Source organism: Vanessa cardui, chromosome 1 (genome assembly GCF_905220365.1).
Source record: "Vanessa cardui chromosome 1, ilVanCard2.1, whole genome shotgun sequence".
NCBI lineage: Eukaryota > Metazoa > Arthropoda > Insecta > Lepidoptera > Nymphalidae > Vanessa > Vanessa cardui.
This window is the reverse complement of record NC_061123.1, coordinates 4,914,333-4,940,314: the sequence shown is the minus strand read 5'-3', so window position 1 is coordinate 4,940,314 and position 25,982 is coordinate 4,914,333. Positions and strand designations below refer to the sequence as shown.

The window sequence follows — 25,982 nt, the reverse complement described above, 5'->3', positions numbered from 1 at the left end:
AGTAATCCTTTAGAACTAACGTAATTAATTTTGAATCGGTATTTCTTTTCTGTTGATACAAACCTCTGTCGGGCTGCGTTCGATGATAATAACAATAGGATGAAAATGATACAATCTGATCGATGTATTCTTAAATTCAACCTTTAGCGTAGAAGGCGAAATAACTAGTACAGTGCCAACAGTTGGCCTTTTAAATAAATATCTAAAAGTACACAATAAAATACTATACAATACTCTGGGAAAAATTATCGATACAAAAATGTTACTTTTATGTTGAAGACATTTTTTCATTTTAGTCTAAACTCTTATTATTTCATTGTTAAAAAATGTCCTTAACTTGACTTGACAAATTAATTATACTCGAGAATTAGAATTCGTTCTCATAAGGTAAGGGAAGCAAATAATGGTTTTAAATTGACAAACATTAACTAATATGTATACTACATCTAAGTTCACGCACATATATTAACTAAAACGAAATAGTAAAGGTAACTTTAAAACAGATACTAAAGCTATGTTATATCTTTATAATACAATAGAATTCCGCTCAACTACTTTTACTCACTTTAATCTGACTTCCAAAGTTCCGATTACAGATTCATTGGTGTTTAAAATTTCGCCATTTTTCGATTAATCAGGCTCTTGTCTTGGCCAATGATGTCAAATGATTTTGTTTTTTTGTTTTTTGTTCCCTTTTAGTTAACATAGCCTTTACAATACTTTATTTCACTTCAATGATTTTCCCGACGTGTTTTAAAAAAAAAATACCATAATGATTTGCTCTTTTACCTAAGTATTCTGAATATAAATGGCTAGAATTTTCGTAACGCTATTGTATTTAGTAATATTATTATTGGTTTGATAAGGTGATTGCTTAAACCAACACATAACTCATATTTGCTAACCGCTATACAACTGCTTTATATTATTTTATATACATGTACATTATTTTATATTGATCCTGTAACTGTTAACACAACGATATCATACGATTCGATTCACTATAAAATGAAGAGAACTTGCAATCAATTATTTTGGAACATCAATGTATTTTAATAAGCTGTATTTAGGAAAAATCTTTTAATTTTCGCAGTAAATTCAATAAAGTTTTATTTTTTTATTACCTATCATTGAAAAATATAGTGTGCAAAGTATAAATCTATTCAGCCAAGGCTTCAAACTTGACAGTTACTTCCAAAAAAAAGTTCCAACTCGTATTTTAAAATTCATTAGATTATTCTTTTTTTTGTCACTTTGTTCCTTTTTCCAGTTATATTGTTCACCGTCTGTCTGGTAATACGATGTCACTGTAATGCTAATAGATATGGCCTCAGTACACTGAAAACTATTGCATCAATACGGCCGCAGTTACGACACATCCACAAACTGATGTGCCAAATTAACTAACCACGATAAATATTACTTAAGCTCTTTTGAATGTAATCATTAAAATATAATTTTGGGACATTTGTACTGATTTCGTTTGAGCGCCTAATATCATCTAGGATGAATATGTATTAAGTCACTTCTAAGCAAATAAAGTCCTTTGATTTTAATATAAAATTCACAATCGTAACCTTCATTAACATTTATAATATTATTACACAGATTCCACGTTATCCGGTCCGATTATGACACCTTCAGTGAAGGCTTCCCAAGTCTACTTCGTAAATTCATAAATGTATGTTTATAATAATACCGAGAAATACTACACAAACACATAGCGTTGAGTATAATATTTATCAATTCCTACGCACACACCCAAACCTTCTCAAAGGGTTATATATTATATGACACAGTAACAAAAATATTCCTGGTCAACGCATCCTTTGATTATGAAAGTCACATTTAGAATTTATGCTCCTCTAGGCTCTATTCTACTTAATCTATATTTTGTTCAGTACTTTACCATTTCACATAAACAATAAAAATATATATACCTGATTTATTAAAGATTTAATAAAAAAATATAAGTTATTTTCTCGTTTTGTTTCATATAATAAACCCGATAATAAGTGTATATGTAGTGTAACCTAACAATAGATAATGTTTAATTATTATACATATTATGTATCTACAACAATATTGCCTAGTATTACCATACCTGTTAAATGACTTCACTTTTTATCTTTTAACGTATTGATATCGCACGAAATCGCATACATAATATTAATGACAAATCGGCTGTCGGACAATTCACGAACATATTAACATACAATTATTAAATAAACCACGCTATTGTTTACATGTTGTGATATACGTCTACGTGAGGACAATATTCCACATTCGTACAATTAAAGTGTTTACTTTTTCTACCCGTCGCAATTATTTCAATCTAACAAATATGTGGCTGATATTCCAACTTTTTTCATAAATATATTTTTTTAATAAGAAAGGAGTATTTAATGCACAAAACAATCTTAGCTCTAATTTCAAATCAATGGTGTCAACAACAATCAAAAGTACGTTTCTTATTTAATAAAAAATCATACCTAGAATTCGAAGCCACAAATAACCTATAAGGAAAACTTACACTTTCTATTTAAAATCTTAGTGAGCAAAGATTTTACATAAATTACAAGTTTGACATAATACATGAATAGTCTATTGTTACCACGTAAGAATCTTATAGCCGGTCTGGCGACTGACGAAGGCCGGACTTGATTGATGTTACAAAAATGCGCAACAAACAAATTCCAAGCATCGAATACCTGCATAATATTTGACGTTTGATAAATATATCTATATTTTCACTTTATATCATATTAGATTTAACTTATAGATCATAACTAATATCGTTACCGACATTCCTATCCAATTATATAATATATTTTATAAGTTAGATAAAAATATTCAAAACGATCTATATTTATATGAAAATTCTTTATACGTACAACATATGCTGTATAAACAAGAATTTCAAGACTATGCAGGTTATGCGCTTTAATATTTTTTGGATATACGAACAAATTTCTCATACTTTTAAGTGCTTACCATTTAAAGTATCAAATATAATTTTAAATGCCTAACTCAGTCAAGGTGGTCCTGTCTTAATATATATTTTCTTATCACTCTAAGAGTTTAGGTATTGGGAATGGATATCGATCAAATATTGACATTAAGCATTTCGATGACAAATGTGGCCGTGTGATAATGTCGAATTCGTGTCAATGGTTCAATGCGAACGACCAAGCTGCGCTGGCGCCGCTACGTTCCAGCGCCAACTCAATACTCATACCACCTCCGCCCACGCGACTAAACCGGCCTATGAGATTCTTAATTGACGACTATTATCGATTTGTAACTAATAGAAGGTCATTATCATACTCCTTATTAGGGTTGGGGAGCGAATTAATATCTATAGTAATTAAAATATTAATTTATTATATTTTTTTATTTAAATATAATAAACGAAGGCGAAGGCGTTTACAAATATTTGTTTAATCTTACCTTAAATACAATTTTTTCTTTTTCCATTTTTGTAGATATGTTATGTCGGAGATTCAAACCTGTGAAAGGAGAAAATGATTAATAAAAAATAAATATAGCATATGAAAGATATCCATTATTGATAGGAAATTATTGCATCATATTTGATATTTGGAACAGTATGTATTGAGTTTATAATCAAGTTAATTAATTTTGCCATCTTGATTAAATAAAACTAAAATTACGAGATGAACTTTAAAGTCCGTTTAATTTTCGTTTCAAGAGCTGACTGTAATTGTCTATTTATATTTATAGGCAATACAATATGGAGATGTTGAAATAGATATTACACCAGAGTAAGAATTTCAAAATAAAACTTTAACAACAGACCTAGGATTATTTGTTAATCATAAATAATTGTCAACGTACATTCATATTTAGGCAATTTATTTTAATTGTATATTATATTTTAAGGACTTTAGCAATATTAATAGAACTGAAAATATGCAAATACATCCTAGTCGAGATGGCCCTTTGTTTTTGAACACGAGAAAATTTACTGAAAATTGCATATTCAAAATCGGACAAGTATTACCGCTATTACGACTGATTGTTCATGTACAGTCAGAGTAAGAAAATCTTCGTCATTTTTCAAATTAATTCCCATATCAAGTCCTAAACTCTTAGTACCTTTTGAATCTAAACATCAAATCATTGTGACGCAATATGTCATTCTCGATCGATAAAACAGATTATCGCTCATACTGAGAACACGAAAATAGATCTTAATGTGACGAACCTTTTCTTATCCCGACTGTACTTAATGTTTATGGTTATAATTCATATTTAATAATATTGTAAGGAATCCTGCGGAATTAAATTCTACCACACATGCCGCTTTAGCCCAGATGTGAGTTATTCACAAGCTGTTCATTTTAAGTGAAACTTATATTAACTTGCAACCAAAGAAACGATGGGTGGATTGTGAGGATAATGTTACTTGTGGGATGACATCTAACAGAGAAGTATGGAGGGAGAAGACACGTTGCGTCTACCCCAAATAAAATTGGGATAAGGGCAGGAGGATGGATAAGTGAAACTTTCACAGAAACTGTTAATTGAAATCATCCTTATTTCGAATCGAATCCCAGATATCCGAATTAAAGCGATAATTAATAATGAGATTGAAATAGAACTTTCTCAATACGGTAGATTATAAATTAGGGTACAGGCTTATATATTTACTCAATTTTTATATTTTTGTATATACATATCTCATTGATAAGGTTGTAGGCTGGATAATTGTCAAACAATAACATCGAATGATGATGTTTTTGTGTTTGTCTTCAAAATCGACAGAATCTATTCATCGCAAGAAAACAATATTTTACAAACTACTAAGATGTAGGTTTCATTTAAATAAAATTTAGAGTATATTTGATATTCCTGATAATTTCTAATTTGGCAATCCTCGCCGTGTTGAAAAATTAATCTATGTTTTCAATGTTTATATTCGTTTATCATGTCATTTGTGCTCATAAATATTTTGAAAACAAAGTTAAATTTGTACGTATATATTTCTGCTGCAATTATTATTTTCATTGTGACGATAAATTAATTAAAACTTGGAGGTTGCTTGGTAACCCATAAACTGTTCGCAACCGCAACGATTTTCGCGCAAGAGTCGAGCGGTATATCAGCAAATTTTGCATTATAATTATTTTGATTGATTAAGAACTCACGTACCATATGTATATTTTTAATTTTATTGAAATAGTATATATATGATGATAAATAATGTAGTATAAATATGTTATGGGTAATGTACTTAAAATGTTAAACTTTAACAAGCAAATAGAATAGTTTCCAAAATTTTTAGAAGTAGGTACACATGCCTGTCTTATAAGTTATTCTTGTTATTGATAGTGATGATTTGGCGACGTTCGTAAAGCTTTAAAAGATAAAATTTATTGTCAGTTTAAGTATTGCAGCTGTTCATTATATTATGCACTATCCTTCAATATCAATTATTCAATCATGTTTGAAATAAAATAAGTTTTTTTATTGCACGTGTAAAATACCTCTATCCAGTGCCAGGTGAGGAACGGGTGCATAAAAAAAATCGGGCCCTCATTCCCTCTTTCCCATACCTCTTTAACTAATAATTACCCTTTACAATTATAGATACCAAATAAGAAATCTTCTGCGCATGGTCGTGATTTACTAACTTCAGTAGCTTAAGGTTTAGTTTAGAGGGCCCCCTGAACTCTAGGGCCCCGGTGCACTGCACCACCTGGCCCTACGATAGCTACGCCACTGCATCTGCCCTTTTTATTTAGTCAAGACATTGTTAATCAACATTTTTACATAATTTAAACAGAAAAAAAGTATTATCATTATTAAAAAAAATTATTTATATCAATTTAATTAACGAATTCTAAAACCTAGTAGTATAATATATAGCCCCTACCTAAGTTAGGTATCTATTGTGTAGGCATGATATCTGTGACCTACAGAATGTGTTGCTTCAGTCAAGTGGCCTGACCACCTGGCCTACGACCTATTGGACCGTTTGTGAAAGATCTTAATACGCATTTCACATGAAACTTACTGGATTGATATATTTTATAATTCAGCCCATATTAGTTTAATAAACATAAAAGTTAATATGAATTTTTATTAATCTGAGTTATACCGTTTTTTTTCTCAGTTATTTATAATTACCGCCTCGTTTTATCAATTTATTAATATCAATAAGGAAAGGTAACGATGGTATATATAAAATTAATATTTTATCTTTGTGTTTTGTCCAAAATTTTAACCCATAAAACAAATTATTAGTGTACTTTTTCATATGAAAATACAATATGTACCATGAATCATACACAAATCTGATTAACCATTATACATACTCCTTCAATGATTCTTTTCATTGGCTACTTATGACGTGATATTAATTAAAATGTCTAGGCTGCTTGTTAACTCGTAAAATGTTCGCAACCGCAAACATTTTTGCGCAAGAGTCGCGCAGGCATATCAGCTAATTTTACATTATAATTAGTTTGATTAATCAAGAACTGACGTGATATAGAATCAATAATTCGATATTTGACGATACTTAATTACATGGTGTGAATGCATACCTATGTTGCAGAACTATCGATAGTTGACCTCGAAAACTGTTCAAGATATCGATAGTACTATCGATAATATTGTTTAAGTTAATACTATCGATAGTATCAACAGCTTTCCGTGAGCAATACCTTAGCCTTAACTATCAATAGCGGACTATCGATACACTACAACACTAGTACATACATCATACATGTATTATGACAATATTACTATGAATGACTGAGCTTTACTTTAGATTAAATTTTATAAATATAGTTTAGAAATATTACTTTCTAAAAATTTTTGAATATCAAATAAAACTAAATATACAGTTTAAAAATAAATAGCATTATTAATAGATGACATTGTTTTAATCCAAATCTAAAATTTTTATTCAAATAAATATATATTAATGTAAATTTAATGTACAAAGTATTTTTTTGTTGTTGAGGTCGAATTTTATACGAGAATTGTTTTTTCTTAATAGCCATATTCATATGTCATATGATTTATTTATGACTTATTCATTCCATTATTGTGATGGTTTGTTAGATCTGTCAAGGTATAGGTATTTACGAGTCACATAGTGTGATGCTTCACCTTGCCTATGATGAAAGATATCAGATAGAGAAAAAAATATATCAAGGAACTTATTTAGTTCTTTAAAAAAGACACTTTCATTTGTATTAATATGATTGTCGCATTCAATACTAACAGTATAATTAAATACATAATTATATAATTCAACTGTTTAAAGTTTTCTTTCATATAAATAAGGTGCGGACATATCAATTCTCAACTACAAAATGCATAATTAAAATGAGTAATGAAGTAATAATCATGATAAAAAGAACATTGAACCATTAGGTAATTCTTATGAGCATAACAAGTTTAACTAAAAATAGTTTAGCATACGCATTAGATGTAAGTAGTAGATGGTATATGCATATAAAGGAGGAAAGGTGGATTAACATATCTGAAATATATGATATGCACTTATCGATAATAATTTGCGAGATTATTATTTCATAAAAATCAAGAGCCTCGTTATATCATTAAATATATAAGAAATGGTAAATTATATTGTAAAAAGGTTAGATGTTAATGTCAAATAAATTTTGCAACAAGTCAATACTTAGTATTTTCCTTAAACAGATATTGTATGATGTACCTATAGCTATTTTAATGAAATCCTATCAACACAGCGAAAGCAAGACAATATGTAATTTTATCTAAATAAAATCTAATTATGGCGCACCTTCAGTGAATAAATATTTATAACAAGATAAGTTTCTTTGTGTAACACAACAGGAAGAAAATAAAACCGGTCGCTATGAAGTGATGTATTAAACAATTACATCTGTCTCCGTAACACAAGTAAGAAAACATTAGTACTCTGCGCACGAATACTATTTTACCTTGTATTTTCTACTAAAATTTAAATCTCCTAACATTGAGAAACAAGTTTAGCTGTATAAAATAATCTTACATAACACGTTTGATGTTATCGTTACTTTATTGAAATAAAAAGTACAAAAGAAGAATTTAAAAAAAAAAAACTAAATTACATCGACGTTGAGTTAATCGAGGTCTAAAAAATATTTACATAACGTCTACAAAATTTTCGTAAACTTGTAAACTCTTCAATTAAAAAAATTAAATATCAATTATGTTGGCACATCGCAAATATATTCACACAAACTTTTTTTATTTTACGTTTAATGTACGTTTTTGTCATAGACAAAAAACTAAATTCTATTTTCAAAAGTTTTCCTTGTGTTTATACAATATGGTAATTATCGCATTATGCCATAAAAAAAAACAATTTCAAATTTCGAAATATAATAATCATCATTAAATTCCATTCACGAACCTTTAGGTAAGTAGGTTCAGACGAGCGTGTCAGAAATGAAATGAAATGAAACAGTCGAACTGTGTTTCTACACTGTTAGCGTGATATGATAATTTGCTGCGGATTCAGCCGGACGTGTGATTTCTAGACGGAACACAAAATTTATTGAAAGCAATATTACTATCATTATGTAATTATATAAATCGAGTCAGTGTTGCTTCCTGTTAATGGTAAGAAAATCTAGCAATCTAAATCTGGACTTGCTGCGACCAAAATATTACCACTCTCTTTAAAAGACTTGTATTTTTAAATGTGTAAACACTGTATCGGTTTACATTGAGAGTTTGAAACGAAGGTCACACTGATGATGTAAACGAAATTTATACAATTACAAATATGATGCACCTGTATCATGTGTGCAATTTTATAACATTATGTTTAAAATATATATTTTACATTCGAGTTGTCTAGCAGTGATTTTGGAGACTATTTAATTCAGAATTAGAGAATGCAATACTAGGTTTTAGAATTAGCTGTATTCTGCATACATTTTTGATCTTTTTGTCATTTGTTATCTGTTTGTACGTAAAGTCGTTTTAACCGGAATATAGAGAATAGGATTTAATAGATTACAGAACACATTGTCAGTAGATGCCTAACCAGTTTATGGTGATACTTTACAATAGAAATCCTCTAATTATCCTCGCGATTTCGATATCGCAACCTCTCGCGTGACTAAGCACTTGCAGTCCCGCAAATACCGGGATTGAAACAATGTTGCAAAATTGCATTCTCCTGTGACACTCGAGGTGAGGAGCGAGATCGCCCTCTCTCATTATACTCTGACTCATTATATCGTATCATTTGTCTATTTTATTACTTTGTTACCGACGTCAATTATGTAAAAATTTGAAATCTTACAGAAGAAATTGATTTTGAGTTAGAATTTTTTTTTATGGTAGGTATAGGTTGGCGGACGAGCATATGGGCCACCTGATGGTTAATGGTCACTATCACCCATAGACAACGACGCTGTAAGAAATATTAACTATTCCTTACATCGTCAATGTGCCGCCAACCATGGGAACTAAAATTTTATGTCCCTTGTGCCTGCAGTTACACTGGCTCACTCACCCTTCAAACCGGAACACAATAATACTGAGTACTATTATTTGGCGGTAGTATAACTGGTGAGTGGGTGGTACCTACCCAGACGGGCAAGTTGCAAAAAGCCCTACCACCAAGTAAATTATTTAAAAAACTACTGTTTTGACGAGATTATCTAATTGGGATTCGAATTAGTTTTATACAATAATTTTAATCTTTAGGGATATTATCATAACTATCGTCAATATTTGTTAGGGAGTTGCTTATAATACTGGTTGCAGTGCCAAAGTTTAGATGTGCAATAATGACCGTATAGGTACTATTAAAACGTCTCCTGTTTTAACTTCACATTCCTTTTAGCGTAGTGAGCATGTATTATTTGATCTTCCTAAAAATAAAAACAAAAATTTTTGTTTATTTATACAACAATAATGAAATATGTGGTATAATTTCAGTTATTGACTGCACATCCCGAGAATAAATTAAACTAACTCCGGAAATTTAAAAAAGTTTGTAATGTGACTGCAGGGTCATAACATTATTTTATTCAAATTGTAAGTTCAACAACTAGCTCATAATCTAACTGACATAACATATCTTTAACATAATTAATAGCTAAGAACAACCTACTTTATATATGTTTTAACTATGTTAATCCGCATAATTTTTCGCAAACGGTAGTACACTGTTTACATAAGAGTTCAACGCGTCTTCTTACCGCAAAAACCCCAAGCCATGCGTACCAAATTATTATATATGAGTCTATCTATAAATAAAATAAGTTAAGTTTATATTATATCCAAATATCCGATATGAATGTTATTAAATATGAAGATCACAAGCAAAAATCTTAGAATAAGTATATGCAGGTTAAAGATTATACAATAAAATAAATCAAACGGTTTATCGCTTCGCAAATACCAACAGGCCTTGTTTCTGAAAACCGTAAAAGTCCAGCGTGCGACACACATTGAGGTTTGTAACTAAAAATATACATATAACCATAAAATGGCATGGCGGTTACTTTACGCAATATATACTTAATACATATTCATACATCATAATAATGTAAATATAATATATCATCTCATATATGTTGTTACGAAAATAGATTTATTTATTCCTATTTAAAAACCTTTTAAATAGTGTTTCGATCAGTGTCCATTGAAGTTAATTGTAGGTATTTAAAAAATAACAACGCGGAAACTTGTAATTTGGCAAAAAAAAATTGTAAATAATGATATCATTAATTTTCAATCTCCGGCTTCCGATTATTTAATTAATGTTTTTTTTGTATTCATATGCTCGATGTCTTTAATTGTTCATTAATAAATTCTCTAATCTCTAATCTGAATTATCGGAAAATTAAGTACATTTAAAAAAATATATCTTTTTTTTGTTACCGGACTTATAATGCTCATAGTTTATATATTCTTTTGGTTTTTAATTTCTAAAATAATAGTACTTATTTCAGTTGTAACTTAACAGATTATTTTGTATATTTTTATTATTCTTACAGAATAAAATGTAGGTATACATTTATAACCTTACGACAGTGTCTATCTCCATGTGCGTCATTTTATTTGGTAAAAACCTCGCTTGTATTGAAAAAACGATTTTAGGCAAGGCTATAGTATTGATTATGTATAAGCAGATAAATCTCTTCAGTTCTATATGTAGCTTATATATTTGAAATAACATTTAACCTAGACTTTGCATCATACTTACTTAAATCAATAAGTTTTAATACATTTAACAAACACTTCACAAAATTCAAATATCCCGCGAATTATGTTATTGCTTTACATACGCGGTCGTCATGACAACGAACGATAAGACAATATGGCGCACGGTGCGCGCGCACTGAGAACGAACGTAGACTGCCTGCGCATGCGCCGGCCAACGACCACCACCCGGCTCTTCACTCTTCAGAAAGCGAGAGGAAGAGCAAGCCTCAAGCAAGTTTTTATTGTGCGAGGACATATTTTCATTAATCCAGTACTTGTGTGCGGCGCTTTATTGTTGCAGCTTCGTTACCGAAGTTTGATCATAAGGCTCCAACTGATTAGGCAATCCTTTGTAATCAACTTATTTTGTGTATATGAACGACCTTCCCCTTGAGACGTCAGTTAATATTATATAAAATTGACGGGTATACGAATCTGTACGGACAATAATAAACACATAAATAACTCGCATCATTTGATCATCACGTATAAATACCGGTAGGACTCATTTTTAAATAAAAAACAGAAATACAATAATACCATTAGATTTATTTCAATACATCATAAAATACAATGAGATAAAATTTTGTTACTTAGTACTAAATAATTGTCTAATATCAAAAGTAATATTGGATAGAAAAGTTTATTACATTATCTTATCTATAAAGATTAACAAAGACCTACATAAACTAGATGTGCCTTATGTCCATTCCATATAAAAAAGTACCCGTTTCGGGCAGATCTTATGAAACAATGTGGGTGAATGATGAAATGGTCTAGGTTAAATAGAAATCTAGACATAAAAACGTTACAAAATACATGCTACGTAATATGTTACAAGTAAAAGAAAACGCGGGTACATTAATTCGGTAACGAAATTAAAATTTAATTAAAACAAATGATATGATGCATTCTTGTAACGTTCGAAGCGAACGTGCGACTCGCAGGACCTCAGAGACACGTAACGAGATGTTGCATATATAAGTCCTCCAAGTAAATGTATCATTCTAATAATAAAATCGAAACAAGAAGAGGCATTAAAGCATGCAACACACATAACGAGTCTCCCACATAATATGATAAAACACTAAACTAAAAGAACACAAAATAATAACAAAGCATACATGATATTTTTAGAATAATATTCGAATGCAATAAGCTTTGAAAAATATATAACAATATAAATTTGTATTAAAAATAATTTTACACAATCACAAGTACCAATACACATTTTACGATTTAACCTTTGAACCATATGTATCTTAATATCAATATAACGAGATAAAATGTACAACCATTGGACAAACAGTATATTATGTATAATAACAACGCCACGATAATACTTACACTAAACTCAGCACCACTGAACTAAATTTAATTTAAAACTAAACTGTGTTGACGACTTGATCGAAACATTTCGCGACAAATTGTTCCTTTTCATCCAACTTTTTCACATCTCCACTCGTGTGACGAGTTAGCATTGCATCCTGGAGCGCGTTAAGGGCTTCAGATGTAAACCTCTTCCCTTTCAAATGGGTGATGACGGATGCCTCCCCGTGGAATCCCGATTCGACCAGGCCAGGGGGTATGTTCAGAGTGACGTCATTTATGAGACCCTTTTCCACTGTCATGTTGATAACCAACTCTTGAGCGGCTGAGTAGACCTTGGACGGCGCAAGTAGCTCCGACGGCACGGGAAACGATCGGCTCACCGTAAACATGGGAGTGCGCCCAAACGACCAATCCCACGTTTGAAGATCGTTCTTCAACTCCGAGAGACCTGACAAAGATAATGATAAACTCAATTAACTCTTATGTAATTTCTAAATTAAGCAGACAATCCTAACATCTTACTTGTAATGTAAATGCATTTGACCCGGAGTAATGTAATAAGGATTTTATCTTTATACCACGCAAGTTGTAACTAATATGCCATCTATCTAGACAGATTTAATTTGAATATTTATCATAAAATTAATTCCATATGCAAATTTAATAAAAGCCACATATTAAGAAGACATTATATTCTACCTGGAAACCAGTCTTCGGTTGGATTTATGAATTGAAATCCTCTCTGTTTCGCGATGTGTCGTTCACCACCGTCTTCCAATTGCAGAGCAGGCGTTCGGAGGTATTCATAGCCGACCGCAGTTTGAAGACTCTCAACAGTGACCCGGTTGTCCAAGTCCGATAAATTGACCACGGGAGATGGCGTGGACGCGGTCGCGTTCGTCTGTATGCCATGCTAAATAGAATTAAGTGTTCTTTACATGTGTACGTGGAAGGAATAAGGCAGGTGTTAATGTTAGTAGCACAGATAGGGTTAATAAAAAAAAAGAAATCGCTTAGACACAAAGTAACATCATTTTATATACATTTAGTAAAACTACATATGATACAAAGTTGTGTGTTAATTCAATAAAAACATTATTAAAGCATCTTCCACTAATGAAGACAATAAAATGACTCATATTCGAGTAACATGATCTCTGACTTTAATGAATAATTGAAAATGTAAATAAACCGTTGTATGGCTTTTAGGTTAAATACCGTCCTCAAATTTCAAAACATTGTTTTTCATCAAAAAGTTGCTCTAATGTTCAAAGATAGAGTTCATAAATAGTATAATAAGACAACATACCTCTCTTTTGGCTAGTGCTTTGCTGAGATCTGCCTTATTGGCATTGACTAGAAGTGTGCAATGATGATATGCTGTTAAACGTCCTAATTTCGCAGCCGTTCCAGAAATCTTACAGTATCATTAAGGAAACAATCTTGTATGTACTTGTATTATAATTATTTATCTATTTTAAATCATTACCCTTTTCTTAAAAACTGTATCTGTCATTAATTTAAACTTTAAAACTATTTAAGGATAAAAAATATATTTGAGACCCTTTTCATTAAGTAGCATAACCATTGTTTCATATTCATCAGCATGTATACAACCACAGTGACTATATTAATAAAAAATATAGCTTCTAAGTTGTACTTGCACAGATAAACAGACATTTAGAACAAATGAAACAAAAGCTTCGAGTTACTGTGTACATTAATAATAAGATACACAATTAAATTAATCTTAAGGAGTGATATTTAAACTGTTGTAGTCTATTATTAGTAAAATGCAATTGTTTAAAATGCTAACAGGAATAATTACTATTGGTATAGGTAGCAAAATAGATTTTATATAATGGTATTTGTGTGTTATTGTTTAAATTATTAAAAAGGATACTTTGTATTTATCTCGAACGATTATGTCATGACGATCATTGATGATAGATTTAATTCCAAAACCCCTGAATAATGCTCGTTTGATGAGCTCCAAGTTATACTTTCTGTCATATCTTTCTCTAGGTGTAAAGAAAGTAATATTTAAGTTGCCACGGTCATGATATACAGTGCCACCGCCACTGTTGCGTCGAGCCAATGCTATTTCCTTCTCAGATAAGAACGGCACATTAGCTTCCAGCCAAGGATTCTGATGTCTTCCAATAACAACACATGGCTCATTTCGCCAAACCATCATAACATGATGGTTACTAAAGTCCATGTTACGGTACATCCAGTCTTCCAGAGCCAAGTTAGTGTATATGTCCGTAGACTGAGACATAAATACCGACTTTGTGATCTCCCCTTCTGGTGGTAAGTCATTGCTGGTCTTCTTCGCCATCAAGTTTTTACCAGTAGCTAGGCTTCTAGAGCTAACTCTTCTTGTCAATCCCACCATTACAAACATGTTGCTCAAAGCAATCTTTCTCATCATTGATTGTGCCATGATTACTTTTGTTATTATGTTATGATAAACGGATACTTTTTTCTATGAACCTATGACAGGCAATGCCTTAAATCTAAATTTCTTAAATTAAAAAGTCTTAAAGTCACAAAAACACTATAAATACAAGTCCACTAATGCATTGAGCAACAAGCGTCAGTATCAGCCGAAGAGAGGGAGATCAGATATTCGTGTAAGGCGATAGTCTGATGCAGCCACTTCCAGGTCTGGTGCAGGGTGTTAATTCGAAAACGAATCCCCAAACAGTCCCGACAGTCACTTGGCATTCCTCCTCTTGGATGCAGGATGGAGAAAAAAATCACCACACAAGTTAATTAACACTAACTTGATAAGTTTAAAAAAAATACAAATTATAATGGCTTTAAATAAATGAAAACTATGAAATGTACAAACGTGCACGAGAGCGTAACTTAGTGTGAATTCTTTACCTTCCGTCGTCTCATTTTATTCATGCTGATAGTGATAAGCGGGCCAAGGAACTAGGAGGTCGGGCGAGGGCATTCGAAGTTCACTTGAAGACTAGCAAACAAATATATTGATAAGAGACACGGATCGGGCACGAACAGCACCGTTTTATCATTCGTTGTCGTGTCGTCGTATTTATCTGCAACATCGTATCATGATTAAAACGCGGTAATGTTGTATCTGTAAAATAAATACAAAATCTGGTTTTCTTGATAAACAACAATGAATGTTAGTGCCTAACTTATATAATCTACTCTTATATTGATCAATTACAAATTAACATCGTGATTATATTCACCTGACTTGATTTAGAAATAATATGTCAGAAGATAATATATTTTACGTTTTTGTATAAGTATACTACTAATATACATAGTTGTTCATTGATAATATGTTTATCTCATTTCTATAATCTGTTACTAGTTACTACATAGTTGATAGTACATACTCTTTTTTTCGTCTTAGTTAATTGTATAGACCTAATGTCATTTTGTACGTGAAACTGTCAGTGTCAGAATATATAAATATAAAAAAAACATTCACCAAAATCCGAATAAAGATATCTTTGATTATTAGTCCAGTAGATTGACAAGCTAATGTTTTAGGAGATACCTAGGAAGTTAATTTGAGTTTTTCGACCAAGATTCTCGGGCAGCTAAGGATGCAATTTTGAAAAAAGGGGTAAAATTTGGTCCCGGTAATAACTCGCGTATCCATTAAGATTCGAAATTTTATACGAGAACCTTTTATGAATCTTTTATTGTGCTCTAGAATTAAGTCTTAATCATTTTTAACGTATCATACATCGTTATCGAGATATCGATCGATAAGTCAAAAATTTTGCACACAATTTTTGTTTTAATTTTTATTTTTGGTCATAAATATCGAAAATTTTGTAAGATGCAACGTGTAGAGCATATCAGATGATCAATCTTACGAAATACGTATCGCATGTATAAAATAATCGTTATTGTTAATTTACTAATATCTTAAAAAGTAAATATACAGATAATTGTTTTGTTGAATACTTTGAATAATTTTATTGTAGGAGCTGTAAGCTCTTTCAATTTGAAAAATCAATGATTTTTCGACGCCAATTTATTGTCACTGTCAGATATTGTCACAGTGACACAACTTTAATGTAGTGTGAACGTCAATTTTTGTCGCCCATCGTCCTCCGGAAAATTTTTCACTTGCGAATTATTTGAGTGCACACTTATTACAAATTGTAATCGATCAACATGGCCTTAAGGACTACTGCCGTGCTTTGCAGTAGGTGTTTTTTTCCTAATAGATGTTCATTTTCATGCGAATTTTTTCCTGTTATATAACCATTTTAATGATTGATTTTCAGACAGTCTGAGTAAATGGGCCTATAACCTATCAGGATTCAACAAATACGGTATGTTCAATTTTATACATTATTCAATATTTGCAGAATGGTCAGTTAGCTCCATATGCAAATATGATTACCCTTTTTTAAATAGTCTTTTTTTCTGGTACCAGCTTAGTTATTCAAATTGTTAACTCGTATACTTATCACATCAGTTTAGAAAAAACTAAAAGTCCCACATATTTGCAGTTCAAAAACTATTTCTTAATTTCAGGCCTGCACCGTGATGACTGTTTGTATGAGAATGAAGATGTGCAAGAGGCACTGCGCCGTCTACCTGCACACGTAGTAGACGAACGTAATTTCCGTATGATTCGTGCTATTCAACTTTCCCTGCAGAAAACAATCTTGCCCAAGGAGGAATGGACTAAATTCGAAGAAGACAAACTCTACCTTACACCCATCGTTGAGCAGGTCAAGAAAGAAAGGAAGGAACGTGAGGAATGGGAGAAGGAATATTAGGTTCTTTGATTGTTGTGTTAATATATTAATTTAATTAAATTTAGCAATACTATATTGTTTATTTTTATTTTAAGAAAAGACAATAGATTGAAAAAACATTTTATTTAAAAAAAATATAATTAATAAAATATGGCATATAATATGGTAATTTATAACCTTAAAGGCAAACAATTGGTGTTAGAAATATAATCAATACACAAATTTCATTAAAAAATGGTCCCAATAAAATAATAATTTTTACTCCAATAGTAATTACAAATTTCATAATAATTACAATGCTTAAAATTATTCATGCAATTCCCGACAATTTTATTCGACATAAGCATTTTGTTAATAATTAATTCAAATTAATTATTATCATTAATGTTTTATAATATGATATTTAAAAATGGATAAATAATATATACTAATAAATCACATTTTATTATAAAAGCCTCAGATGGAATTTCAATTTAGGGCTGAGTGAAATTGCTTTTTTATGAAATTAAGTGTTGTTATCAAAAAAATCATTAAAAGAACTTCATAAAAACAAGAAAACATTGGAGATCATGTTTAATAAATAAAAGAGATTGAATAGAGACTCGTGCAAAAATCACTGAACCAAACATAACATTACTCACTTTTTCAACTTACTATTTAGTACATTCTTTTCAAGCAATTGTTGGACCAATACAATCCTGTTAAGATAATAGATGATAGGTAACTGTATAATTCACATTTTTACTTTAAAAAATTCCACTTGTAAAATCTTAAACCAAACCCAAAGTAAAATATCATGAAGGGCATCAAGATACTAAGTAAAAAGCTTGCTATAGAGTTGGATGTAGCGCAAAAATAATATTCATGCAAAATTTCACAACTTATGCAACAGTTATCGAGATATATATAGTGTATTATGAAACAAAACATGCTGCTAACAAATGCAATTAAGTCCAATTAAGTGACCTTACATAGTAAGCTTGAAGGTTTTACCTCAAACACATTTGTATTGAAGAAAAGCAATTCTCAATCAGTTGTACATTACAAACCAGTTAAGACATTAACATAAGTGCAGTAATCTCAATATTATATATAACAAAATATAAAATAAAAACAAAACTTAATTTAATAATTCAAACAGTTGTTTTGCCTTTCTGTCTCAAATTTTTGTGGACCTTATACCAACAAAAATTATAATATAGCGGACTTCTTATTTTAAATTTGTATGCTGATTGATTTCATATATAATGTCATCTAGTTTTTATAAAATAAATATAAAGTATTAATTAATAATGTTCAGTAACATAAATTTAAATGAAATATAACTGAATTACGTCATGCATGGCCCTCAGCTGCTGAGACTTTATTATCCAACGACCAAGAAACTCCTGCTCATTACGTTTTGCCATACGCTAGGCCAGTTGCCCTTACTGCACATTAGTGTTCAAAATCACATAAGGTTAATTCATATTTTCTATTCGAAGTTCTCACTAGTTAGATTATATAAAATAAATACATGATCCTGTTTATTATTTATGTCATGATGATGATTAAAATTATAAAATAATAATTTATTTATAGTATATACCGCTCAATATCAATATTATTACTTGTTTTCTAAAAAGAATACCTTTTTTTTAATATTAATTTGAATAAATTTGCCCTGCTAGTTGAACACTATTGTAGCAGTAGGTGGCAGGCAAGAACACTCTTTATTAAACATCTGTATTTGCTTTACGTATTTTCAACAGCCAAGGGTTAAAGTAATTGATTGAAAATCTAAAAAAAAATATTTTTCTATATATTCAGTACATATGTATTGTTTTCCTAAAAATAAAATAAGTCTCTTTGAATTATTGTTGTATATAATTACAACAATTGTTATGAAATTGTTCGTAGAGATTTCAATTAAAATAAAATCTACGATTAGGTACTATTTTACTACTGAAATCTGTTACAAAATGTAATCTTGATACACTAGTTGTCTAGCTTTCCTACTGTTAGACCTTAGAAGTATATTTAAAAAAATCATGTTTAATTGAGCTCTCTCAAACACACCAAACCATCATCATTAAAATATTTAAATGCTATTAGCCTATTCATTTTCGTTACTTAATTGTAATAAAATCAATTTTGAGACATAAATACATAATTTTAGATACATAAAAAATATACGAAATGTATATATAAAAAATCTAGTCTTTTCTAAATATATAAATTTAAATACTGAAGCAATATACAATTACGATATAAAATCAATTCATCAACATTTTATATGGACATATGGCAAGTTTATGGCCTAAATTGAAATAGACGATGTTATAAGTAAACAATAATCATAGCCGTAATTTTTCTTAAATATAATTTCTAATTTTTAACTAGAAAATCTTTACAAGGATTATTATTTATTATCTGTACAAATTCGAGAGAATTGGGGCATGCATATATTCTATACAGTATTGGCAACGGAGTTTATAGAGATTTACTCTTTGGAAATAAATTTAAAGTTCCTCGTCGCCTATCGCTTCGAAGGCATTGTTTTCCACGCAATCCTTTCCCGTTTTGAAGGCAACAGACGCAAACTTTTCCGTAAGTTTCTGAACAGAAAATATTTCTCTTGAACTACCCGATGAATCACCATTCTGGAAAATTTGAAGATTATTGTATTCATAAATTTAGATACATCTATCATTACGGTTCTTTTATTAAAATACCAAAAATAATAAAAAAACTGAAACAAAAGATAAAACTAGACAAATAATAATGTTTTAGCAAAATCAGTTCAACCCCAACAATAAGTAAACTTTTTCCGACCCAAATGAATGGGAGAGAAAGAGAGGAAAATTATAAATACGAATTATATTCTACGCACATGAAATTCCAGAGGCATTCATGAGGGTTTTAAACCTTAATCTTCAGTTAAGATTTACCTAGACCATTTCGGTTCACCCAAAACCTGACGGTAAGCCAGCAAAACCAGGCAGTAGCCAGTTCACTATTTCAAGTGTTTGTTACGTTTATCTTATCTTTCCGTCTACGGAAAATTCGACTAAAACAATTCGTCTAAATTTATCTTTCATGTATTGCAAGACAGTTAGGAACATTTATATTCGACGTAGAGGATTTTTTGTGTGCAAGATTCCCTGAGTAGCCTTACCACGGAGCTGAGCGTGTCGCTGGAGGAGGACGGCGTGATGAGATGCGTGGAGCCGTCGCGCCGCAGGTACGCGAGGCTGGCACGCTTGCAGCGCGGTGACGTCGGACCCTCACCGCTCTTCTGGCGCATCAGCTCGTCTACGATCGACTGAAATTACACACGACGTTATAGCCGTGAGAGCTTTAATGGTTTAAACCCTGGTCCATCCTTGAGCGTTTTAATCTGCGTTACATATTTATTCCGCGAACCAGGGTGAGTACGATAACTGATATATTCTAAGAAATTATGCCTTTGGGCAGAAATAGCGCAAAACTTGTCATTACTTATAAAAAAATGAACACCGCAAATTTTACATTAATAAAGTGAACCTAAATACATAGTATGTTATTTAAATAAATGTGTCCCACTGCTGGGCTAAGGTCCCCTCATCCTTTTGAGGAGAAAGTATGAAACCTACCCCATCACGTTTCTCCAATGCGAGTTGTTGGACACAAATAACAGTTTCATTGATATTAGACACATGGAGATTTTCCCACGATTTTTTCCTTCACTTTATAGCAAGAGATTAATTATAAGCACGAATTAAGCACATAACAATTCAGTGGTACTGGTCCCAGGATTTAATCCTGCAATCATCGTTTAAGATGCAAGCGTTCTCACCACTGGACCCTCTCTTATTTAAATACTTATTCTAAAAATATAAACAAGTCATCACATGTGCGTCATACCTGTAAACAAACACTTATGAATATTGCATGTTCCGTCCGAAGTGTGACCCATACTAAATTATCTTTGCTAATGAGATATTCAAATGACAGCTCGAAGTTTTTACTCGGTACATCGAGAAGAGAATCGTGGCCATTCGCTTGCGATCGTTCGACCTATAATTAAAATAAATCAGTTAGTATATTTTTAGTTATTAATAGAGTATATATATTGATAAATCTTTTTTTCAGCGACTATACTCGTGTACATCTTTTCGCTTAAAAGTGCGTCTATAAGACTCACCGGAAAATCAATTTATTAAAAGTCACAAGGTTGCTCTGAATACTGGGTGAAAAATTCAATATTGCAATTATGATTTTTTAATGATCCTTTTGCTGATTTCAATTAAACATCCAAGTGCGTTAGGTAGGTTTTTTTATAAAATATAGGGCGTTTGGATGTTTGTCATGCCAAAATCGCTAAACGTTTCAGAAGGAAAATTGTGTTTAGTTATGGAATACATCACATTATAATCAATGCAAATTGAAGAAGCGGAGGTAAACAAACCTTTAAACATATTCCGTACAAGTATTACCTTTGCTATATTATATTATAAAAACGATTCTTGAATTTTTTATCTTATCTTTAAAAAAAAACAAATTTAAATAAATAAACCGTTGATTGTACATGTCATGTACATAAACTTAAGAAACACTAATATAACAAAACCAGATTTCAAACGCAGGTGAAATAAAAAATAACATAGTTTTTAAAAAAGGAATTATTAAAATATGTTAACAATATATCTGAAGCTCTGGCAGTATCGAGTTCTACAATTTTATCGACACCTACATAACATGTGAGCATATGACCTAAATCATATGTATTTGATTGACATCTGCCGAGAATGACGTCAGGGCAGTAACATATTGCAGGTAATCGTTTGTACATTTTAAAATAGATAAAACTTATAACAATATGAGCCTGGTAATTTTTTTAATTAGGTTTATTATTCCAATAATTCTTTAATTTTATCATTAATAATAAATTTGACACATTTTTTATATAATAAAATAATTTCCTCATTTCAAATTTACTAAGCTTTTCGTACTGTCCTGTGATACGAGAATAGCCATTTTTATTAGAGTCCATAATGAATACCATAAATTGTATTACCTGTGCAAAATAAGCACCTCACCTGAGGCATTGCTAATGCTTAAGTGTAAATAATAATGACCTTAATCGATGTCTCAGTTGAGGTCCGAATATTTGTTTTTTTTTTTATTTTACTACCGTAATTGACGGTAGCGACTATTTATTTGTATTTACCATTAGATGATCAATTTGCCCGCCAATAGCTAGCTATTGTACTTACTAAAAACTATTGTATTACTCACAGAAGTCTTTAGAAGTGAAATACTTACATTGTGTAAGGTTGTAATACGCCAGCATCGCATTCTAGTGACCTTGTATCTCTGCTCATGGCTCGGATGAGTGACACTCGTCAGGGTTAATTCTTTGGATGCTAAGGAAACTCGAGCACGGATAACAGTCGTATCCGCCTCACCTATGTTCACGGCATCAGTCAAAGCTTCCCCGGCTGGGATGCTGCCATAGTGCCTCAAGGAACGAGCAAGTTCTATATACTAAAAATTGAATTGTGGCAATTCAATTAATGAAATAAAAACAAAAACAAATTAAATTCTTTGACGATGTTAATTTAAAATATTGATTGAAATAGCCTTGTTTTAATATGATATAGCTTTTTAGGGTTCCGTAATCAAATGGTAAAAAACGGAACCCTTATGGATTCCTCATGTCTGTCTATCTGTATGTCATAGCGACTTTTTTCCGAAACTATTATGAACTAAACATAATATATGATGTACATGCAAACTTCTACCGAAAATTGCTTTGGACGTGATCTAGTAAGTATTTTTCTTTAATAGATCGTAAACCGCAATTTAATTTCATAAACCTTGAACCACTATTTTCTAATAATAAATCTGTAATAAGCGCGTGAGTAATAAAAAAATACACAATTATTAGAACACCGATCAAAGTTACAACGAACTACAAGAACTTTTAAATTACGTCAATTGCAGCTACGGAACCCTTTGTGGGCGAGTCGAATTTTGATACTGTTCTAATATTGTGAATGAATGTTTGTTTCTCATTTGATCATCAATTTTGTATAATTTTTAATAGACATACCTTATTTATTAACGCATATGCTACGTACATGCACTAGTTTTATTAATTGACCGGCATATCAATATCATTTCGCATAATGATCTTTTATGATGAGAGCCAGTGTTCCCGATTATACCAAATATTAGTCCACAAATAATGTACATTAAAACTATTATCCATAATAATAATGTTTCCTGTTTAATTTAGTAGAAAAATCAATTACATTATTTCCGGAAATAACTATAAGTTATTACGAAAGTCTTACAGTCTTTTTTATCAATTTTAATATACTCACGTAATAAATGATGTAAGTTGTTTCTAAGAAATTCAATGTCTGATCATATATATGTGTATATTTAAGGATTACAAAAGGCTTATTTACTAATGCTCAACAGAATTAACTCATCCACAGTTGAGTCATCACACACTAAGATCATTGATAATAATAAAGGGTGTAAATATGATAAAATATCAATACAGATTAGCTATCATATGACTAAAATATATGAAACTAGTGATGCGTGCAGCTTCACACATGTGAAATTCAGTTTGTGACTATGACTTTATTTTTATTGATTATAAAAAAAAACTATCTATTGGTAAAAAAATTACTTAAATTGTTTCAATAGTTTTAGAATTCATAAATCACAAAAAACAAAACTTCTGCTTTATAGTATATTATAGATGAAAATATATATTAGCTATTTCTGGTATTTACATGATATAATTTGTAGCTAATGTTTATTTTTAACTCAATAAAGGCACCAAATACTCATCATCAACATCATCAGTCATGTTTGTAATCTGTATGTAACTAACATTGGTGGTAAACAAAATTAGTTTATTGTATGTATTAATAGAGATGAGAGCATTACACAATTTATTTACAAAGTAACTATGAATTGTGCTTAGGGAGATGTTATTAAGTAAACAGATTAAAACCTTTTTAAATTGCTGCTCTTTTTGCTAATGAAAACAATATCAAATTCCATTAAATGGTATCAATATAAGTAGTGTGTTGGTAAATAAGTCATACAGAGAAAAATATAAAACGTTTTGTACTATTTACCGATGAAGATCATCAATTTTTCTTCTATTTGAAATGTTATAAGTGGTTATTTGGATTCACAAGATTAACAGTATTCTTATTTAATCATTAGCTGGATATCTTTCAGCCATACCAACAGAGCACAGATTGATTTTAAAATGCCAAATAATTGTGTACATTTTTTGCTTACATATAATGCATATTTTATAAAAAAATAAATAAAATACTATTAAATATCTCACCTCTCTCTTTTGTTTTTGAGCTTCATAGGATGATAGAATTTCTTTAGTTTGCTGATCAGCAATTATCCAACCCAAATCTACTTCTTCAATAAGCTGTAGGTATAATAAGTCCAATGAAACCCTGTCTATCATTAAGTCCATATCATAACACGGATCCCAGTAACTGGAACAGAAAATATTAAGTTTAATAACCTTCATAATACACATATACATTTGTAGATAATATAGAATAATGTAGGTTGTCACATACCTTTTCCTTAAAACAATTTTATCCTCAGGCCTAACATATTTTTGTGATATGTATGGAGATTCATAGTCTTCTAATTTCTTTAAACATGGTTGCCCATCTTTGGCACAGCTCCAGTTAAGTAGATATAAAGAGAAATATTTTGTCAAGTCTTTTGATAAATTCACAGAATTACAAGCAATATCTAAAACGGTACTAGAAGAATCCGTAGACGATACTGACAGTGGTATTCTATAGCCATTCATAAGAGAAATTTCTATGTCTACAACATGAACTCGAACAGAGTGAGTTTCCTGTTGAGCCGAAAATAGGAATGTGATCAGGATTCCCGAATTTGCTAATATGGGATTTTGTCCAACTACAACAAAATTTTAAAACTTAATAAGACACATTATCACCTAATTTATTAAGAAATAACTGCAAACAAGTTTATATTAATTGTATATTACCCAATTGTATATATTTTTCTAACAATATTCTTCTCTCCTCTAACTGAGAACTAGTTAAGAAGAATTTCTTTGATGGAAACCCAGACAACTTTAAATGCGGGTATTGAGCCTGCAATTGCTCGTGAAGGCTGAGTAATTGTTTGTACCGAGCGGTACAGTGAAAAAATCCATCAATATAAATGTTGTAGCCCTAAAACGAGAAAATAAAATATGAATCAGTAGCATATATTTAAAGGAAACACTGTAAAGTTTTCATTTTTACTTTAATAGTAAAAACAATGGTAATTAAAAATTAATTAGATAACACAATTAAATCGAAAAAAATATGTTTGCAATTTGTAAATAATGAGACTAACCGTATAAGTGATCCCATTGTCGTCGCGAAACTGTTGCAAATCAGGAATAGAAAAATGCATTTTCTTGATATACAGTCGTAAAAAATATCATAACTCTTCAATCATGAAATATTTGTTGAACTTCACAGTCTTATTTTATCGAACTTCCGAAGACAAAAGCAAAACAGAAATTCGCCCACTTCAGTCTGTCACAAATCAGACATCAAACTTCAAAGTCAAAGTCAAAGTGTCAAAGTCAATATATTATTTTAATTATTTCAC

General features: G+C 30.7%; 5 protein-coding genes across 6 annotated transcripts in view; 1 reads left to right on the top strand and 4 right to left on the bottom strand.

Moving 5' to 3' along the window:
- LOC124532357 overlaps positions 1–11,397 on the bottom strand; it is an 80,073-nt gene extending 68,676 nt beyond the window's left edge. The window contains exons 1-2 of the mRNA XM_047107271.1: positions 11,231–11,397; positions 3,451–3,509 (exon numbers count right to left, since the gene is read on the bottom strand). Of these exons, the coding sequence (XP_046963227.1) occupies positions 3,451–3,477 (27 nt within the window). The 5' untranslated portion in view covers positions 3,478–3,509; positions 11,231–11,397. The remainder of the gene's footprint in view (positions 1–3,450; positions 3,510–11,230) is intronic.
- A 361-nt stretch (positions 11,398–11,758) lies between these two features.
- LOC124544451 (lipoyltransferase 1, mitochondrial) lies at positions 11,759–15,007 on the bottom strand. 2 transcript variants are annotated; one of them, XM_047123018.1, is made up of 4 exons: positions 14,465–15,007; positions 13,871–13,978; positions 13,261–13,474; positions 11,759–13,009 (listed from the first exon to the last, which is right to left on the bottom strand). In XM_047123018.1, exons 1-4 carry the CDS (start codon positions 15,005–15,007, stop codon positions 12,615–12,617), a joined length of 1,260 nt encoding a protein of 419 aa, XP_046978974.1. In that variant the 3' UTR covers positions 11,759–12,614. The 2 variants fall into 2 exon arrangements, with proteins under 2 accessions (XP_046978974.1, XP_046978981.1); XM_047123025.1 differs by having other exon boundaries at positions 13,261–13,462.
- Positions 15,008–15,138: 131 nt separating this feature from the next.
- LOC124544466 lies at positions 15,139–15,291 on the bottom strand. Its single transcript, XM_047123036.1, has one exon. It carries the CDS (start codon positions 15,289–15,291, stop codon positions 15,139–15,141), a length of 153 nt encoding a protein of 50 aa, XP_046978992.1.
- Positions 15,292–16,591: 1,300 nt separating this feature from the next.
- Positions 16,592–17,397, top strand: LOC124544291 (cytochrome b-c1 complex subunit 7-like). The gene is made up of 3 exons (XM_047122770.1): positions 16,592–16,762; positions 16,845–16,892; positions 17,098–17,397. The coding sequence occupies exons 1-3, from the start codon at positions 16,732–16,734 to the stop codon at positions 17,343–17,345; spliced, it is 327 nt and encodes a 108-aa protein (XP_046978726.1). The 5' UTR covers positions 16,592–16,731; the 3' UTR covers positions 17,346–17,397.
- A 1,569-nt stretch (positions 17,398–18,966) lies between these two features.
- LOC124544283 (sorting nexin-17) lies at positions 18,967–25,926 on the bottom strand. The gene is made up of 8 exons (XM_047122762.1): positions 25,722–25,926; positions 25,366–25,555; positions 24,920–25,274; positions 24,670–24,832; positions 22,611–22,832; positions 21,210–21,362; positions 20,482–20,628; positions 18,967–19,966 (listed from the first exon to the last, which is right to left on the bottom strand). Exons 1-8 carry the CDS (start codon positions 25,779–25,781, stop codon positions 19,826–19,828), a joined length of 1,431 nt encoding a protein of 476 aa, XP_046978718.1. The 5' UTR covers positions 25,782–25,926; the 3' UTR covers positions 18,967–19,825.
- Between the last annotated feature and the right edge of the window lie 56 nt (positions 25,927–25,982).

What these genes read in the sequence shown, in the direction of transcription:
- LOC124544291 (XM_047122770.1), top strand. Translation starts at nt 16,732, where the DNA reads ATGGCCTTAAGGACTACTGCCGTGCTTTGCA. An exon ending in GACTACTGCCGTGCTTTGCA is followed by an intron (nt 16,763 to 16,844) that starts GTAGGTGTTTTT and finishes ATTGATTTTCAG; the next exon opens with ACAGTCTGAGTAAATGGGCC. An exon ending in ATCAGGATTCAACAAATACG is followed by an intron (nt 16,893 to 17,097) that starts GTATGTTCAATT and finishes TCTTAATTTCAG; the next exon opens with GCCTGCACCGTGATGACTGT.
- LOC124544283 (XM_047122762.1), bottom strand. Translation starts at nt 25,781, where the DNA reads ATGCATTTTTCTATTCCTGATTTGCAACAGTTTCGCGACGACAATGGG. An exon ending in CTCAAAAACAAAAGAGAGAG is followed by an intron (nt 22,833 to 24,669) that starts GTGAGATATTTA and finishes TTCAATTTTTAG; the next exon opens with TATATAGAACTTGCTCGTTC. An exon ending in GTATTACAACCTTACACAAT is followed by an intron (nt 21,363 to 22,610) that starts GTAAGTATTTCA and finishes TTTTAATTATAG; the next exon opens with GTCGAACGATCGCAAGCGAA.
- LOC124544466 (XM_047123036.1), bottom strand. Translation starts at nt 15,291, where the DNA reads ATGCCAAGTGACTGTCGGGACTGTTTGGGGATTCGTTTTCGAATTAAC.
- LOC124544451 (XM_047123018.1), bottom strand. Translation starts at nt 15,007, where the DNA reads ATGGCACAATCAATGATGAGAAAGATTGCTTTGAGCAACATGTTTGTA. An exon ending in TCGTTCGAGATAAATACAAA is followed by an intron (nt 13,979 to 14,464) that starts GTATCCTTTTTA and finishes TGATACTGTAAG; the next exon opens with ATTTCTGGAACGGCTGCGAA. An exon ending in AACCGAAGACTGGTTTCCAG is followed by an intron (nt 13,010 to 13,260) that starts GTAGAATATAAT and finishes TATCTTTGTCAG; the next exon opens with GTCTCTCGGAGTTGAAGAAC.